General features: G+C 48.9%; 1 protein-coding gene across 4 annotated transcripts in view; it reads left to right on the top strand.

The window, feature by feature from the left end:
* Positions 1-5,808: 5,808 nt before the first annotated feature.
* Positions 5,809-16,699, top strand: part of ARHGEF12 (Rho guanine nucleotide exchange factor 12) — a 74,281-nt gene continuing 63,390 nt past the window's right edge. For all 4 annotated transcript variants that reach the window (XM_082777894.1, XM_082777892.1, XM_082777895.1 and 1 more), the window contains exon 1: positions 5,809-6,915. In XM_082777894.1, coding sequence (XP_082634020.1) covers positions 6,884-6,915 — 32 coding nt within the window. In that variant the 5' untranslated portion in view covers positions 5,809-6,883. The remainder of the gene's footprint in view (positions 6,916-16,699) is intronic.

Below are 16,699 nucleotides of genomic sequence, written 5' to 3'. Positions count from 1 at the left end.
GAAGATGCTGCGCAGGGCTCAGATCTGTTCACACAGGGGTTGCTTCTGCCCTTAATGCGACAGCTTGGCACTTGGAAAGCCAGTGACATGGGGAACATCTTCATCAAATGTGATTTAGAAAGGTGCCCTTTCAAAAGCTGTCTTCAAATGGTGCTCCTGAAACAGGAGAGGAAAATATCAGAGTGGTGCTTTCAGTGAGACACCCAGGCACTGTGCAGACCCAGAACCAACTCTGCCTTGCTTATGGTCACAGTATTTGCCAGAGAGCTATCATGCCAGAGTCTGTTTTCTATGAACAGCTAAGTGAATTTTGTTTGAGTGTAACCCTAAATCTACCTCAAAATCCTCCAGCACTGTGGAGCAGCTGTGTAGTGTTGAGTCCTCTAGAGTTACTGGCCTGTTTAACACTCTACAAGCAGCCTGGCTGCATGGTGAAGTGGTGTCAGGGACTGCAATAATTTATCCTGGGAGTTTGTTTAACCTCTGAGGTAGTCTGCAATCGGAGAAGAAAGCACAGTAATGTTCTGCAACTTTGCTTTGGAGCTGCAAGCATCTTCCAGGTTTCACAACTTCGAATTACACACTAGAATCTAGTCTCAAGTTCATGAGCAAAGGTGCTTCACTGTAAAAAGTGACATCTGCCTCCCACCCAATTTATTTCATTTTACGTCTTCCCATTATTTCTTTTAAACCCATTCCTTCCCCAGTGCCTGCCATTAGCTTCTACTGCAGGCCCTGCAGTGGAGCTTTATAAAGCTAACTTCCTTTTGGTCTTCTGCCCTCTCTTTATAATTAAACTCCTTACTTGTATTTGAAGAAATTGCTATTTTGTGAAATTGAAGGCTTTATTCCCTTGCAACAGTAGTCCAAACACTGCTCTAACAGCAGAGTGGTTTAGGTCTTTAGAGTCTGGTTTTAGACTAATACCAGTGCTGTCAGCTGGTCTGTTCCTTGGGTATAAAAGGTAAGGGAATGTTTTAAGCTTCATGGTAGTTGTGTGTATGCTCCTGATACTTGCAGACTTTGTATAGCTTAGCTGGAAGTAAAATAACAAGTCTGCTGCCATTCCTAAGGAAATCAAATTTCAGAAACCAAGAGAGAATTAGAGTCAGCATTAGCCTCACATTGCTTAAGCAATTTCTAGACAAGGAATAACTTCTTTTTGGTTATACCAAAAGGAACTAATTCTTTTCTCTTTCCAAGTCAGCTTCAATATGTGCTCTTGTAAATCTGTGCAAGAGAAGAAGGTGTCAGCTTTTGCTGGCTTTGTCCTGTTTCCCTCAAGCCCCAGGGGCAGTTTGGCAGCTGGTAAGTTGGCAATCTTAGGCATCTTTAGAGAATGACTTCCAGAAGCAACTGAACAGATCTGAAAAGCGTGTGCAAAAACTTTCACAAAGTTAGAGCAGCTTACTGGTAGCTAATCTCACATAGAAAAGAGAAAGTGTCCATTTCTGTTGGTTTTCATGTGTTACAAGCTACAGGTTTTCAGGAAAGTTTGTGGTATGTTGTTTGAATCCTATATCACTTCAGAAGGTGAAGGTCTGTTCAGTGTAACTGATAGTCCTCAAATGTGCTAAGAAATTTCATTCTTTATTTCTTTAGATTTTACCCTAATAACAAATACCTCTTTTTTTCCAATTAGAATTTGTTGATTCTAGCAGGCAGCAAGAAGAAAGAGTCCATGGCAGAACGTACAGCAGCTTTGTCCTTACACACGCTGCTGCTTTAATGATGCTGATGTGGAAAGAAAGCTTAGTGCTATAAAAATGCTTACTGTGATGTGGCTTATCCAGGTTTAGGCACTTAATAAGCTGTCACAGTGGAAACCCTGATAGATTAGCCTATCTGTCTCTCAACAAAGTCAGCAAAGTATTGCATGTGTCCAAGTGACTTAAAAGCACGGGCCAGCCCTCTATGCATTTCCAGCAAACTGGACACAAAACAAGCTGCTTGTCTCTGTAGGTAGTGAATCGTGGGCCTATTTTAAGGCATGTGAACTAAAAGGCTTTGAAATCTCATAGCAATGTGGAGTGCAGCACGAATTCATTATTATTAATATATATTTTCTTTCAAATCAGCAGTGCATCAGCATGGCCATTAGTGGCTGTTGGATCTGTCTTTGCATCAGCTTCTGAAGCAGGTGGCATCCATGTCACGGTGTACTTGGTGAGGAACAACCCAGCAACAGCTGGAAAATTCAGTGGATGGCCAAGCAGATAAACTGTCTGAAATCCAGTGTCTATCATAACATATTCCACTCTCTCAAAAGCAGAATCTCAGCAATTAAGGAAATCCCCCACAACTTCTCAGCTGGCTCAGCAGGATCTCAAATGAGAGGAGTTCCCTGAAATATTTTTCTTTTTTTCTTTTTTTTTCTTTTCTTTTTTCTTTTTTTTTTTTTTTTCCTCAGAGCCTTACTAATTTGTGGCATTATCAACTGAAGTCTAAATACTAGTACAAAACCCTGGTGCATTCTGACACTGGTTTTGAATTGATTACCTGTAAGCAGCAAAGCACAAGAGGCTTAATTCCGTGATCTGCGCCTTTCAAATCATACATAACTTAAGGTTAGAAGAGTCCTTGTCCATTTCATTTTTATAATGGAGGTCAGCAAAACTCAGCTAATAGCCCATCATGTCTGAGTAGCAGCAGGCAGTTTTACAAAGCTATCTATTCTTTACTTAAGGTCTGCAGGGGATCCTTCGCACTCGCAGGTAAGGTGCTCTAATGCTTCATTATCCCATCCGAGATGTGGTACAAATTTTTCCCAAACAAATGATTGCATTCACTGATGCTCAAAATTTGAAGACAAGGCAAAGCCTGATACATCTGGCATCACGGAGTTAAAAATCTATTGCCTTTTGCTGTTTTCCAACCTGTGTTTAGACTGAGCCCATAGTGGTGCAACTCCGGATCAGAGCGCAGCACCTGGAGCACCAGAAACTCCAGAAGCTGACTCCGGTTTCAGGACTCGTTTCAAAAGCAGCTTGGCGGTGAGCGGGCCCTGGCTGTTAAAATGCCGGAGGAAGGTTTCAGATGAGAGCAGCCATGCGAGGATCCTCCAGCAGATGGCATCAGGTCCCCGGGTGAGCCTCTGGTGCCAGGCTGGGAAATGAGGTCTGGGAAAGAGCCTTAGTGAAGCCTTTCTGTATGGGTATGTCTTTTCAGGAGTCCTGTATAAGGCATCTCCAAGGATTTTTGTGCCATCCTTTACTTAAGGCACAATGGGAATTTATAGCTCATAGCTCGACGTTCTTCACATCAGGGTCCTCGTTATTTCAGCTCTTTAGCTCTGCTCCGAACCCTATAAAAAATACAAGTGGGGGGAACGGGGGACATTGGTGCTTGGCCCCAGAGACACGGAGTGATGAGCTAAATGTGCAGCTCCCACTTCCAACATCTACATTTGTATGACAGTCCTAGCTGTAAATTCAGGCTAAGTGAGGACTTCATAGCTACCAAACGAAATCTATTTTAATTGGTACTGCACAATGTAATTGCTTATCGATTTTTTTTTTTCTCCCCTGGATTTCACATTGTAAAACTGCCCAGGCAGCAGAAGTGTCATAAATAGACATGTATATTAACATCAGTACACAATCAGCTTTCCCACAAAAATAATCATGTGCAGGAAGGAGAAGCAATTATGGTATCAGAATCTACTTTGGAATTGTTTTATTATTGCTTTTTCTTTTTAATTGTGGCATTAAGCATAGCAATATGAATGCAGCCCATTACGAGCAAGAGTTAATCTACTGAACAATATGCTATAAGGGTTTTATGCTTCCTTCTTGTCTTTGGTAGAGTTTTATGTGATGCTTCTTTTGACAATACTGAGCAGATTCTTTGGCAAATGTTAATCAGTGTCACTCCACTGAGTTTTATGTCCTTTTACTGCAGCTGAAGAAGCTTCCTACTCTTTTTTTTTTTTTTTTTAAGGATTTCCTCCAGCTAATTGTTATTGTCATTATTTTGTCATGCCCAATAAAATATGATTAAAGTAATAAAAAAGCATCAAGGCCTAATATGCAAATGCTGGGCCTGTCCTGAAATAAGAGGTCTCCCAAGAGCCTTCCTCTCTCTCAAGGCACAGTACTGCGTGTTCCCTGCCATAAAGGCAGGGAGGGACTTATTGCAGAGAAGGTGCAATAAAGAATGCAATAAAGAGATATATGATAAATATAGATAGATAAATAGAGATATTTAGGTACTTCATTAACACCGAGCAGTGTGTCGCACGCTGCTGCAGCGTTGGAGGCGGCTGTGGGTGCACGACTCGCACCCCCCTCTTTTTCTTTTCTCAAGCCTCTATCTTCCCCAAAAGGAAACCAAAAGAGGAAGCGTAAATGCTCTGCGTGTCTATGTCAAGTACCATCTAGAAAATGATTTCATCCCACACTTCCCCTCTTTGCGCCGAACTTCTTCAAAACAGCAAATTCATCAGGCTATCAAAGAGCCCCCGGGCTTCCTGATCCCGGCTCACGTCTCCGCATGAGGAAGCAGCTCCACGTCGGGGTCCCGCGAGTGCCTTGGGGCAAGGTATGGTGCTTACTGCCACGTCTGCGCCTCCCTCCCCAAAAAAAACTCTTTTCCAGGCTCTTTCCTAGTGCAGTGCCTGGCTTTGAAAAAGTGCGTGGAGGTAAGGCTAATTAAAGAGAAGGAAGGTGGCCGACATGACTGGGATTAGCTAATAATATTCCTATTTTGGCCTCTTGTTGGCATCTGGTAGGAGAGGCTGACGTGAGCCTCACCCCAGGGCCTTGCCCAAGCTCTTGGCTCTGGGAGGCCAGGCAGGGGTGCCACGTGGAGCCGTCCCCTCCATTTCATGTCTGGTGGTCACTGCCTTCAGTTCGTGGCCACGCGAGGCTCGGTGGCTTGGAAGGTTCACGAGCTTCTGGTATATGGACACACTTATCTAGGTGTTTGAGAACAAGTGTGCCTGGCTGAAATCTGCTCATTTATCCCCACACGTTGGCAACAGATTTGGGGATTAGGTAATGAACCTCGAGCTCGGCATCTGGTCTGTTACCACAGTTTGCCCCAAATCCAGTGTCCCAAACGAGCCGTGCTGTTTAAACCCTGGTGGCATCGAGACAGACACTGCTCCAAACATTTATTTGTTGTACGTGGTGTAAGCACCAAGGAGCTACAGCCATATATTGACATGGGTGTGTTTCTGGTGGGAGCTATGCCCCATCCGTGCATCTTGAGGTGCTGCTGTGTGAATATCCTGCATTTATTTATTTATAATTTACTATCCTGCTGCTCACCCAAAGTGCTGGGGGAGCAGGAGAGGGCCTGAGGCGTGTTGGGGGGCATCCTTTGCAATGGTTTTGGGGTTTTGAGCACCTCAGCTGTGAGAAGAAATCCTGAGGAGACACGTTGTGTGCAGGGGTATGGGGGGAAGGAGGGTACAGGGGGATGCAGAGGGGGGCTGTGGAGGCTGTGATGGAGGGGGATGAGGGGATGAAGGCTACAGGGGGATGCAGATAGGGGCTGTGGAGACTGTAATGGAGGGGTGTGAGGGGATGAAGGCTACAGGGGGATGCACACAGGGGCTGTGGAGGCTGTGGGGCTGAGCTCCTGCCCGCCGCCTCTCCGTGCCACATTTTCCACACCGCGCATCGCCGGCTCCGGGCTGGAAAGAGGAGGAGGAGATGGAGAAGGAGGAGGAGGAGGAAGAGGAGGAGGAGGAAGAGGAGGAAGAGGAGGAGGAGAGGGCCCGGGCGGGGCGGAGCGGCGGCGGAAGGATCCGGCCGGAGGGGCGGGGAGGAGCGCTGCGGCCGGAGGCTGAGCCCCCCCTCAGGAGGCCAGGGGAGGCCCCGGCTCGCTTCGGCCTCCACGGGGAGGCTCCGCACCCCCCCGGCAGCAGCGGGGCCGGGCCGGAACCGGGAGGAGGAGGAAGAGGAGGAAGAGGAGGAGGAGGAGGAAGAGGAGGAGGCAGCAGCAGGAGCAGGAGCTCCCCTCGCAGCAGGACTTTGCCCCGCCGCGCCGTGCCCGAGGCCTCCCCGCGGGTAGAGGCCAGGAACGGAGCCGAGCTCCCCCCCCCCCCCCCCCTTTTGCTTTTCTCCATTTTTTATTTTTTTTTTTCCCTTTCCTCATCGCTCTCCGGTTTCGTTGGACAAGCGGCGAGAGAGAGAGGCCGGGCATGGAGCCCCGGGCCTGAGGACAGCCGGACAGACACAGCCGGACAGACAGCCGGACAGCCGGGCAGCGGCTCCCACCCGCCCGCCCCCCCCTCCCCTCTAAACGGGCGAGCCGGCGGGCGGGGGGGGGGGGACACCGAGGGGACACCGAGGGGACATGGCACCCGGCTTCGTCTCGGCGACCCCCAGGACACCGGCAGCCGGCGAGAGATAGAAGGAAAGGGAGAAGAAAAATCCTAAAAAAAAAAAAACAACAAAACAACCCAAAAACAGCGGCGGGGAGGGGGCACCGCCTTCCCCCCCCAACTCGGGGCTCAGCCCCCTGCCCTAGGAGCACCTGAAAGCTCCCCTGAAGCTTTCCTCGCCCTGCAGACCCTTTTTCCCCCCCCTTTCCATCTCTGGGGGCACCTGGGGGAGCAGCTTTCTTCTTATTATTTTTTGGGATTTTTTCCTTAAACAATTCCCCCCCCCCCCCTCCGCTTCCCCTCCACTTCCGTGGTCTGGATATTCTGAGTGACTGCAAGAAGAGTTTGGGATTTCTTTTTTCTTTATTTTTTTTTCCTTTTTTTTTTTTTTTCTTTTTCCTTGCCCTCGAACTGAATTTCTCTGTGCATGCCTCTTCTGGAGCGAGGCTGGAGCCTGAACCTCGGTGCGTGTGGGGGGCCGAGCCTCAATAATATTCCTGCACTAAGAATAAAATGTAAAGTGGATAATACGACTTCTTGCCAAAGGCTCCAATGAGTGGCACACAGTCCACAATCACGGACAGGTCAGTATGAAATAAGTTGTGTTTTTTTATGAAGTTTAGGCTCTGCCTGGCACTCGCGCCCTCCGCGTTTCGACTTCGGTGATGGGAGGAGAAAATGGGGATTAAATCATATTTCTGGGAATCGGGATCAGCACGGCCCTGGGGTGGCAGGCTGTCAAGGCGCCGGGGTTCGCTTTGGAGAATTTCAAGTCCAACTGCTTTCACGCCTGCCAGGGCTTCTCATTCTGCTCCCAGCTCCCAGGCCGACGCGGTGCTGGTAGGAAAACCCAGGGGAACCGCTCCTGCGCCAAGCAAAGCAGGAAAAGCAGCACGAGTTTAGGGCACGGCTGAAGTCTCGAGCTGAAAAGCTGAGTCGAGGACACGCTTGCTTCTCAGCAGGTCAAGCGCCGTAGCCTTGCACGGAGGTCACATCAGGTGAGGGCAGGAGGAGCAGTCGCCGAGCAGGAATGGTGCTGGTGGCTGCACGACCGTAGCAGCCAGATTTTTCCTGCCTGAGATACCTGCTCGGGCCTCTGGGCTCCCCTGCAGGTGCTGCCACGTGCATTTTGTTAGCAGGCTGGGATTCTTCTGCTCCGATGCTGCTGAGGCAGGTGAAAAAATGTGTTTTGTATGTTGAGGGGAAAAAAAAAATCCAGTAGGAAACTCCTTCGGTGCTTTGGAGATGGAATTTTAGATATTTTTTTTTGGTGAGAAGGAAAAACAGCTTGTTTGGATGCTAGCAAGCAAACCCAACTTCTATTTTATTATGTATTTCATTGAGTTTTCCATTACTGTGAGCGTTTGGTGGTTAAGGTACAAATGTGTGTGAGATGAAAGGCCTCGCCTCTCGGGCCTTGCACGACCAACGCGAGCAGCTCTGGCACAGGAGGCGAAGCAGGGCAGGGACAGGAATGATGCTTCTGGGTGCCTGCGAGCCCTCGGAGATCCCAGGTGTGGGCAGAGAAGAGCAGAGGTAACTCCCGTTTACACCTTTTTGCAGAGGTTGAGCAGGACAGCGAGGAGCCGCGTCGAGGCGGTGTTTATTTCTGTGCTGTTCTCAGAGCAGCGAGACTTTGAGATGAGCTGCGTAATATTTTTGTAGCAGCAGAGGAGGTGAAGTTGTTGCTGGCTGCGGGGCTCCTTGCTGTTTCAATTCACTATTTCTTTTTTTTTTTTCCTGTTTGTGGTGTATGTGTATGAACACTGCAGATATTCTGGAGTTGCAGGACGCTTTTCTGCATCAGGCAAGACAGTGGAAGTGAAAAGAAGGTGATGTTTCAGTGGCTTTGCAAGAACATTGTACTCAAGAGCATATATCTTAAGGCAGGCTGTAAGATACCAGAAGGAACAGCAGGATTTTGGTACCAAGAAGCAGTTGTGTTGCATGGGAGGGGGAGCACGAGGACAGGGAGTTGCGTTTGCTTGTTAGTGAAAACAAAATACTTTCCATTATCGAACTGGAACAGCCAAATTAAAACTGTGGCAGAGACCAAAAAAAAAAGAGAAAAGTCTCCATTTTCTTTTCCTTTCGCTTACATGGAAGCGCCTGTTGCCATTCGGTGACCCGTTAGGGTTTTGGTCCAGGTGATTTAATGCCGAGGATTTTGTAATGCTCCCAGGCTGGTGGGGACAGGCTTGGGTTCCCATTGTGCCCAGGAAACCTCCGTGCTGCCTCTTTAGGTCCCTCTCTCAGGCTTGGAATGCAAAGCAGGTGCAATATAAATAAACTCCGAGCTCCTGGTGTCACTGGATCCGCACGGCACGAGTCATCTGACGTGTTTAATGCTCCCCTTATTTCCCGGTGACCTTCCTTGGTGCCACCGAGTTGGGAACTGCCTTGAAAAGAAACCCAAAAACTCAGCTCGCACCTCTGCCAAATGGCACTGGGAGCATAATGGGGCAGCATGGGCCTGCGTTTTTCTCCATATTAACTTTCTGTAGTTGCCTTTTGCGTGCGTGTAGCTGCTTAAGACAGCAAATACTTCCTTTTGTGTCCCGTGGGGTGAAATTGAAATGAAATCCCACGGGTTTTGATAGCTCTTTGGCGTTCCTGTTGTCCAGGTTGCATTGCACTTGTCCTGTCCCTCACGTGCCCTTTGGTGATGAGGTCGTGCAGGGCACTGAAGTCTGCAGAAATGAGGAGGAATTAGGAGGAATGGCCGTTTCTGGTGCTGCTCTATAGCCAGGATGATAAAGGAGAGATTTTCATTAATTGGGAACTTTTTTTTTTTTTGGTCTCATGGTGTTTTCTTCCTTTTCCCAGCAGATTTTAGTAGCTACCCATCTGGCACAAGCCCTTCCTGGTCAGCTTCTCTGCTTTTGGAGAAACATGCAAAGGGTGCAGGCAGGAAAAAAAAAAGGATTAATTTATGAAGTAGCACTTGAGATTTAAGAACATATGAGATTTAGGAATACCGGCACGAGCAGAGGGTATCCCAGGACAGCCGGGGTGTCCTGGGTGGCTTCTGCTGCTGCTGTGAGAGCTGCAGACCCCCAGGCAGTGCCATCTACTTCCCCTTCTTTCTTTCAGGATGTTCTTGTACTTTGTCAGCTGCTTTTCATAGCGCTGGTGCCCAGCGGACCATATCACACAGTTCATCCTCAGCCTTATTGCTCTGCCACCTTGTCTGTAAACATTCACGCCCTCTCAATTTAATCGGCTCTGAGCTCTCCTGGGTTTCCTCGGAGGCCTCCCGGGGTGGCATTTATCTTGCTTAAAACGTGGTGAGATTTTGGGTGGGCACCTGTATTTGAGCTGGGGGTCAGATTGCCGTCGGGGTTGAAGGAAAATGGGTGAGGGGACCCGGAGCAGGCGGGTGAGACCGAGTGCCTCCAGCTCTGGGTTTAGGATTTAGGAGGGAGCAGTGCCTGTTAGCCTGCAAATTCACAGAGTTTTGTCCTCGAGCTTCTTCGTTATTGCTCTCACCAGGCTGGCTCCTTCACAACACAAACTCCCAGCACCCAGCGTTGCCGTTTGGGCAGGGGGATGCTTCCCAAAGTGCCCCCTTGCCTCGCAGCAGAGCTCTGCAGCCGCCCTGGGCGTTGCTCTCTGCGTGGCAGGCGACACATGGCCGGCCGAGATAAGGCTTTTATTCTCCGCAAGGACGTCCCGGAGCTGGGATGAAACCCAGCCCTTCGCAGGCCCCGGTTGGCCGCCGAAGGATGATCACCACTGGGCTGTATCCTGTTATGACACTAAAGAAACATTTGTGTGCGATTAATATTTTTTGCCTCGCAGTTAACTCTATTTTTCTTCCTGTCGCCGGTCCAAGCGCTGCAGAGCGAAGCAACTGCACGGCTCCAGGACTCGGCCGAGGTTTCTCCCCGCTTGCTGAAGCCCTCCGAAAGCAGGGATGCTCTTGGGTGTCTTTTTGGGAGACCCGAAAAAGAGCGGTTCCCATCGGAGGAGCTTTATTTATAACCCTGCTGTAGTTTCTGTTGCTACGATTGGAAAATAGGAGAGGTAGAATTTACACGTAATTATCCTGGAGAGGCTTTTAATTGCTGATTCGCTCCTCTGCTTGGTACTAAAATAGGCCCTAATTGTTTCTTATCTGCTGAGATGCACTTTCGCTGTCTTTGGCTGTTTGCAAGTCCCCTGGTAATTGGGGCTCCTTTAACCCCGTGGTGGGGGAAGAAAGCAGATTTTCTTCACCAGGATAAGAGCGAGAACTTCTGAAAAAGTCACAGCTCACTGTCACCGAGCAGCTAGGTGCTGTTACTGTGTGCTTTCTTAATTAGGGGAGTTTGTAAGATTATTTAGGGAAAGCAGGCTGCAGTGAAACATCCATTTCTATTGCCTAAAAAGCATGATTTTAGGGGTGAGTGTCCCTGCCCATGCAGGTTGCATTTAAATAATCTTTAAGGTCCCTCCCAGCCCAAACCATTCAGTGATTCCCTGATAATGTGCATCACAGAAAATGCTCTTGTTTTCTCTCTGTTTCACTCTGTTTGTAAATCAGCAGTTGACATCATCGGTGCGTAACCTCCTTTTTTATTTATTTCTTTTTTTTCACTGAAGCTGTCAGAAGGGGCTGCTGGCTGTGATGTTTACTACAGGCTCGGAGAGAAGCGAACGCTACCAGTTGGTGCTGCATAATGTATTAGGGTTTTTACTAGAGACAGAAGTTGAGGTGAGCTTGATTTTCTAGTTTTGAATAGAGCTGTGGGCGTCGTGATTATTTGGGTGGAGGCAGGAATGATATTTCATCTGTTAGCCCAATTGTATAATTCTCCCTGCACACAACTCCTATTATGGCATTTATTAGTGTTTCAAATGGGCAGATGGGGAACCGGACCGAGATGTTGGCTAGTTCAGTTTCAGACTTTATAAAAAAAAAAAAAAAAAAATCTTGTCCAGATCCGCAGGAGTCAGGGCCCGATTCGTTTAGCTGCAGCAGTACTTAGCAGAGCTAATTATGGAAAGCCTAGAGGGCAAGGGGGATTGCAGGAAAAGCTTGGAGAAAGGGTTTGGTGACCAGCTGAGCTCTGCAGATAGATACTGGGGCTGCCTCTGCCTCCCCGTTTCTTCCTGGGAAAAGCATTTGCACGTCGGAGTGCTTCAGGGTCACGGTTTGCTTTGGTGATGTCTGCTGCTGTCCTATAAAGATCCCTGGTAAGAAGAGGGCAACTTGGAGCAGTTCCCCTAGGACTGCTGAGCTCCGTGGGTGTTGTTGGTCTGCGTCCTTACACCAAGCTTTGTAAACCCGACCTCTGTGCTGATGAGCGTGGCACGTTTAGGGGAAAAGTTTGTTGGCCCTAGGAAGACCGCTCGGTGCTGCTGCTCCCTGGTTGCTCTCAGATCCATTACACATCAGGCAGTAAAAATAGTGATTTCGGCATTGAATTTAGGCATTTGAATATTATTTGGCAGCCCATCTGAAGGTGGTGGAGAACAGGGATCACACCTGTACCCGTTATTTTACATGTAACTATATCCCAAGATCTTTTCGGGTTATTTCAAGAAGCAGGTCTCTGGGTGAATTTGTGCTCAAAGTGCTTCGTGTGAACGCTGTTTGCTGAGTATTTTCAGTGTTTCTTGCTGCCCCAATGCTTTCCTGAGAAGCTTTGGTGTATAACCACTGGGATTTCTGCCACCAGCTCTTTTTCCCCCCCGAGTTCTGGGTGGCATCGCTTCCCTCTCAGGGGTTACAGTCTCCATCCCCCACCCTGGCCAGCAGCGTGGTTATGCAAAGTGTCTCAAAGAAGTAGTGTTTGCCTTGGTCTGGAGACTGAATTCTCCACTTAAACCTCTAGGTGGTCCTTCTGGGTCACCGGGGAAGTATGTTGGCTCTGCTGCTTGAAAGATAAGCTTCAGTTTTTGCTTTCAGGGCTTTAGCCTCCAGGTTTCCCACTTAATACCTCTTTCTCCCCCCTGAAAATTGTTGCTGGGAGGCTCAGTGATGCATCCCGTCTGTATTATCCTGGAGTTTGCAGGCTGGGTGATCCGAGGTGCAGGTAACAATGCTCCTGGGAGCATTTGGAAGGCTGCACAAATATTCCTATAAGCACTCTTTTTTTTCCTGCACTCTCTCTAATCCTGATGTTTTACCTACCTGGAGAGAACCAGATCTTGCTCCAGTAAGAGACACCAGGAGCACTAAGAGAAAATAAACCTGAGTGCATGCTTTCAGCTAGGTGATCCTGTGTTCTGTTCTGTTCTGTGGCCCTGTTCTGGATAATTACTAGGTGGAAAGAACAGAAATGTTAGTTCATGTCTCAGCTTGATGAAACTAAGGGTCAGGAGCCTGTACGTGGATAATGTCTCAACGTAAGGACAAGGGAAGGAGTAGCAGAGGTCCTGGTTAAATGAAAAGGGATAAAAAACCTGCAAGAATGTACGAAGGATAAAGGCAGGATACCAAGAAAAGGTAAAAAATAGGAACAGCGCATTTAGAAAAAGGCAGGAAGAAACACAGTTTACTTTTTTTTTTTTTTTTAAATTAAAATAAATACATTAAAATGACAGGAAAAAGCAGCGTCCTTATTTTATGTTGAAATGTAAGCATAATTATAAATAGTATAAACAAAACAAACAATGTTCAGGCTGTGACATTCCCAAATAGTCTCCTAAGCGTCGCTTGTGCTTTGTTATTATTCTGCATCCTTTTCTTGAGTATTTTCAGCGTTTTGTCTGTTTGACTTTTAAGACCAATGGGCAGGAACCCTTCCTTGCAGAGCGGCACCGCTTAGCGAAGTCTGGTAAGTCAGAAATGATGCTGTTTACATTTGCTGGCAAATGCTTCAAAATTATCTGCGGGGCTATTTTCAGCTTTGTTTTGACAACGCTGAAGCTTGTGGGGCTCCGCGATGCCCGTCGGTAAGGGACCTCGTGAAACCGGGCGCTGGAAAAAGCAAATGAATGGTGTCACTGCCGGGGCCGAATACGTGAGCTGGAAAAGACCCGAAGGCACAGCATGTGAGTTCCTGTGCTCCCAGTAATTGGGTTGTAAGCCATCCGAATCGTTGTCACCTTGGTTAGCCGGGTGCTGTCGAACGTCCTGCTGACGGTAGGTGCAGGCCTAGAACATGCTTAGGTCCTGTCTTCTAAATGGTTCAGAAAAATTCACGTTTTTAGGATGAGAGCTGCCCAAAAGATGGGCTGAGCTGCGTGAATGGACCAGAAAGGGCCTCTTTTGTTGGCTGCAATGACGTTGAAGTGTTGATGCTGGGAACTTAGGCGAGCATCCCAGGGTATGGGAGGTCTGGGTTGCGTGCAGTTGGCACAAGAAACAGGGTTTCTGCCAGGGCAAGGCTTGAATTGATTTCAGTCTGCTCTTGAAGTGTATATGAGGAGTCTGCAGAAATGGTGGTGGAAACCTGTCTTTTTGTCCACGTCCTGTTCCTCCTGGAAACCGTGAGCAGCAGCACAAATAATCCCGTTGACGTGAGAGGCTGCTTTGGCTTCTGTTTGTAAACTGTGAGCCTCGGTTTTGTGGTATCGCAGGCAATCACGTTACCAAGAGCTCAGTTGCCTTCCCACCACGAACCTGTAACCTAGGAAGAGCCAGGTGCTCTTTTCTGGAGTCCTGAGTGAGCTGCAGTGCTGGAGGAGCGTTGGAAGGCTTCGGTGGGACCTGAATTGACCTGCGCAAGCATTTCCCAGTCTGGAGGACGAGACCCATCTGAATAAAGCTGCAGTCTGCTCCAGGAGAGGTACAGGATTGGGAGTCCACCCCTCCCATAAACATACAAGCTCCGACCTGCAAGCCTCCCTGAAGGATCTGATGGCTGCTTGCAAGTCTTTGTACCGTGTTATGGTGGTGGCTGTTGGTGTAGCTTGTTGGCAGCACATCAGACGAGGCGGCTCCTCTCGGTGCTGCTGTGGCACAGAGGCACCATCGCCTGCCCCCGATGCGCCCAGCTGCAGGAGGGCACTCCGAGGAGCTGGGAGGGGGGTTAAAGGCACCGGGAGAGCGTCGGGGAAAAAGGGGGAGAAGGAGAGAATCGAGAGAGAGGAGCTATAACGAGCACGGAGCAAAAGGAAATAGGAAAAAGCTGCAGCGTAAGACATGCGAAAGTCAATAGGAAATGAGTGAGAGGGAGAGAAACGGGAGAGGTGGTGGCAGCGGCCAGATATGAGGGAGGTTTCCTGCCTGTCGCTGCCTCCCGAAGGCACACGCCAGCAGCAGAGGGCCAGGACCTGCTGCGTAAGGCAAAAAAAATGACAAACGGTGCCAGGACCACAGCCCTGCCGACTGCTGGGGGGGGGCGGGAGGTGTTTGGTGCCTGGGTACCCCCCTGTTCCTGCAGGAGGGTACTGCGGTGCCTTCTGAAATTGTGCTCTGCTCGCAGTGCCAGCAGTGCCCCGTGGCAGTATCTGAGCCGTGCTGGTGGCAGTTAGTCTTGTTCTTTGGGTACGTGGCTCTCAAAGAGGAAAATAATGTGGTTTTCTGAGCCGTGCAGATAAGGCAGCTCTTTCCACCCTCTGAAAAATTATTATGCACAGTCTGAAAGGAGATGACGACTTCAGCCAAAAGCAAGTTGCTGTTCTCAGGTCTTAAAAGTGTGTTTTTTTTTTTTTCCCTGCTGCTCCAGAGCACGTAGCCATCTGACCTGTCTCGGGCAGCATCATAACAACTTTGGGAAAGGTAGTCAGGGGGTGCTGTAAAAGAGAGGAGAGGATGAATTTGTACGATGTGAACTCCCGAAATGATGGGGTGAGAGGGAGCGACGGCTCGCCAGCAATACCTGTGTCAAGGAGAGGAGTTCTTAGACAGCTCGGAGATCTCGCAAGCTGGCAATTTGTTCCTGCTGTATGTTGAGAGACACAAAATGATAGGTTGTGGTTTGCCCTGTGTAGTCCCTGTGGTTTCGGCAGCGGAAGTGGTTCGTGTGGGTGCAGATCGGATCTTAGCAAACCGACGAGCTCGATCATTTTGGCTGATGGAGGTGGAATGGGGATGCTGCAGAGAAAGCCATCCGCACGCGTGGGGTTTCCCTCGGTTCTGTCGAGGCCGTGCCAAAGCCTGCGGGGTGCTGCTACCACGGACACCTTCATCACGGGCTTCTTTTCTCCCTTGGAGATTCTGGAAAGTGCCTTGTGATAGTTTGGGGATGGACACGGGCTTGGAGAGAGGTTTGCTTGGTGTCTGGTCGAGTCGCTGCAGTGGCAGGTGCCGTGGTGTATGGGTGCACCGATCCTCTCTCCGCAGCTGGGAAGTACAAAGCAGCCTCCAGATACTCCGGAGAAATCCCAAGTTTTGTGCTCTGCAAAGTTCTCTGCAACATTCAGCCCGCTTGCATTACGGACGTTGCTATGAGAAGAAAAGCCTGGAATATTTCAAAAAAAAAAAAAAAGAAAAGAAAAAGGGAAAAAAAAAAAAAGAGCAGGCATGCTTCTCTGTTCTTCCAGCATGGAAAGATGGAGGAATGTTGGTGATAGCTTTAAACTCCGGAGCGGTGTTTACTTTGGATGTTACCCAGTGCAGCTTCAGCTGTATGTATTGCATAGCAAACCTTGACCTCCTCTCCCTTTTCCTTTTAGCAGGCTTATTGTCAGAGTTTGCAGTCGTCGGGGAGACGTTAACGGTGGTTTTTTTGGTCTCTGCACCTGTTCACCTGCGCTTTGGCCTCCCTCTCTGTGGCTAGGGCATCAGCACGGCGAGCTCGGGCCAGGAAAATAACTCCTGTCCCTGTTCCTGAGAGGAAGCAGCCTTGCGACAGGTTTGAGTTTGGGGCCGTCTGCAAGCCTAAATGCTTTTTGGCTGGAGTTCAGCCAGATGGAAAGGACCTGCCCCTTTCCCCCTCCTTTCTTTTTTTTTTTTCTGCTTCCTGCAAGGACGGGAACATCGCGCTGGCTCGGCGCGCTGGAATTCCTGCTCCAGCTGCTGCTGCTGGCCGACAGGAAAATGGCTCCTCCGGATCCGTGAGGTGCTCCCGGAGTACGAACGGGTTTCCATCAGGTGGAGCAGCAAGCGACTTCAGAAATTTGCGCGAGTTTAACGCCCCCAAATGTGCTGGTTCCTGTAGTTTTGTTGGGAAGTCGGAATATATTGTCCGCAAAATGAGCGTTATGCTAGGGTGTGGGGATTTAGGGCTCTCCCTCTGCCTTCCCTTCTCCCTCTCAATGAAATTTCTTTTAAATCAAAACCGAAATTGGCCCCAAAAGATCATTTTCAGCAACTAGATAAAGAGGAAAAAATAACAAAGAGCATACAAATAATGAGCTTTAAAGGAGGGGGAAGAGATTTGTAATCAGCTGTGAGGACACACGCAGAGGGGCTCTGGACACTGCACACAAGGAGGGCCCTCCTCAGGGACCTTGTTTACTTAAATCCCTCCATGAAATCTCTTCATCTTCATC

The sequence above is a fragment of the Aythya marila genome (assembly GCF_965140915.1).
Source record: "Aythya marila genome assembly, chromosome: 23".
Classification (NCBI taxonomy): Eukaryota; Metazoa; Chordata; class Aves; order Anseriformes; family Anatidae; genus Aythya; species Aythya marila.
The sequence above is the reverse complement of the archived record's forward strand: the minus strand, read 5'-3'. Positions and strand labels throughout refer to the sequence as shown.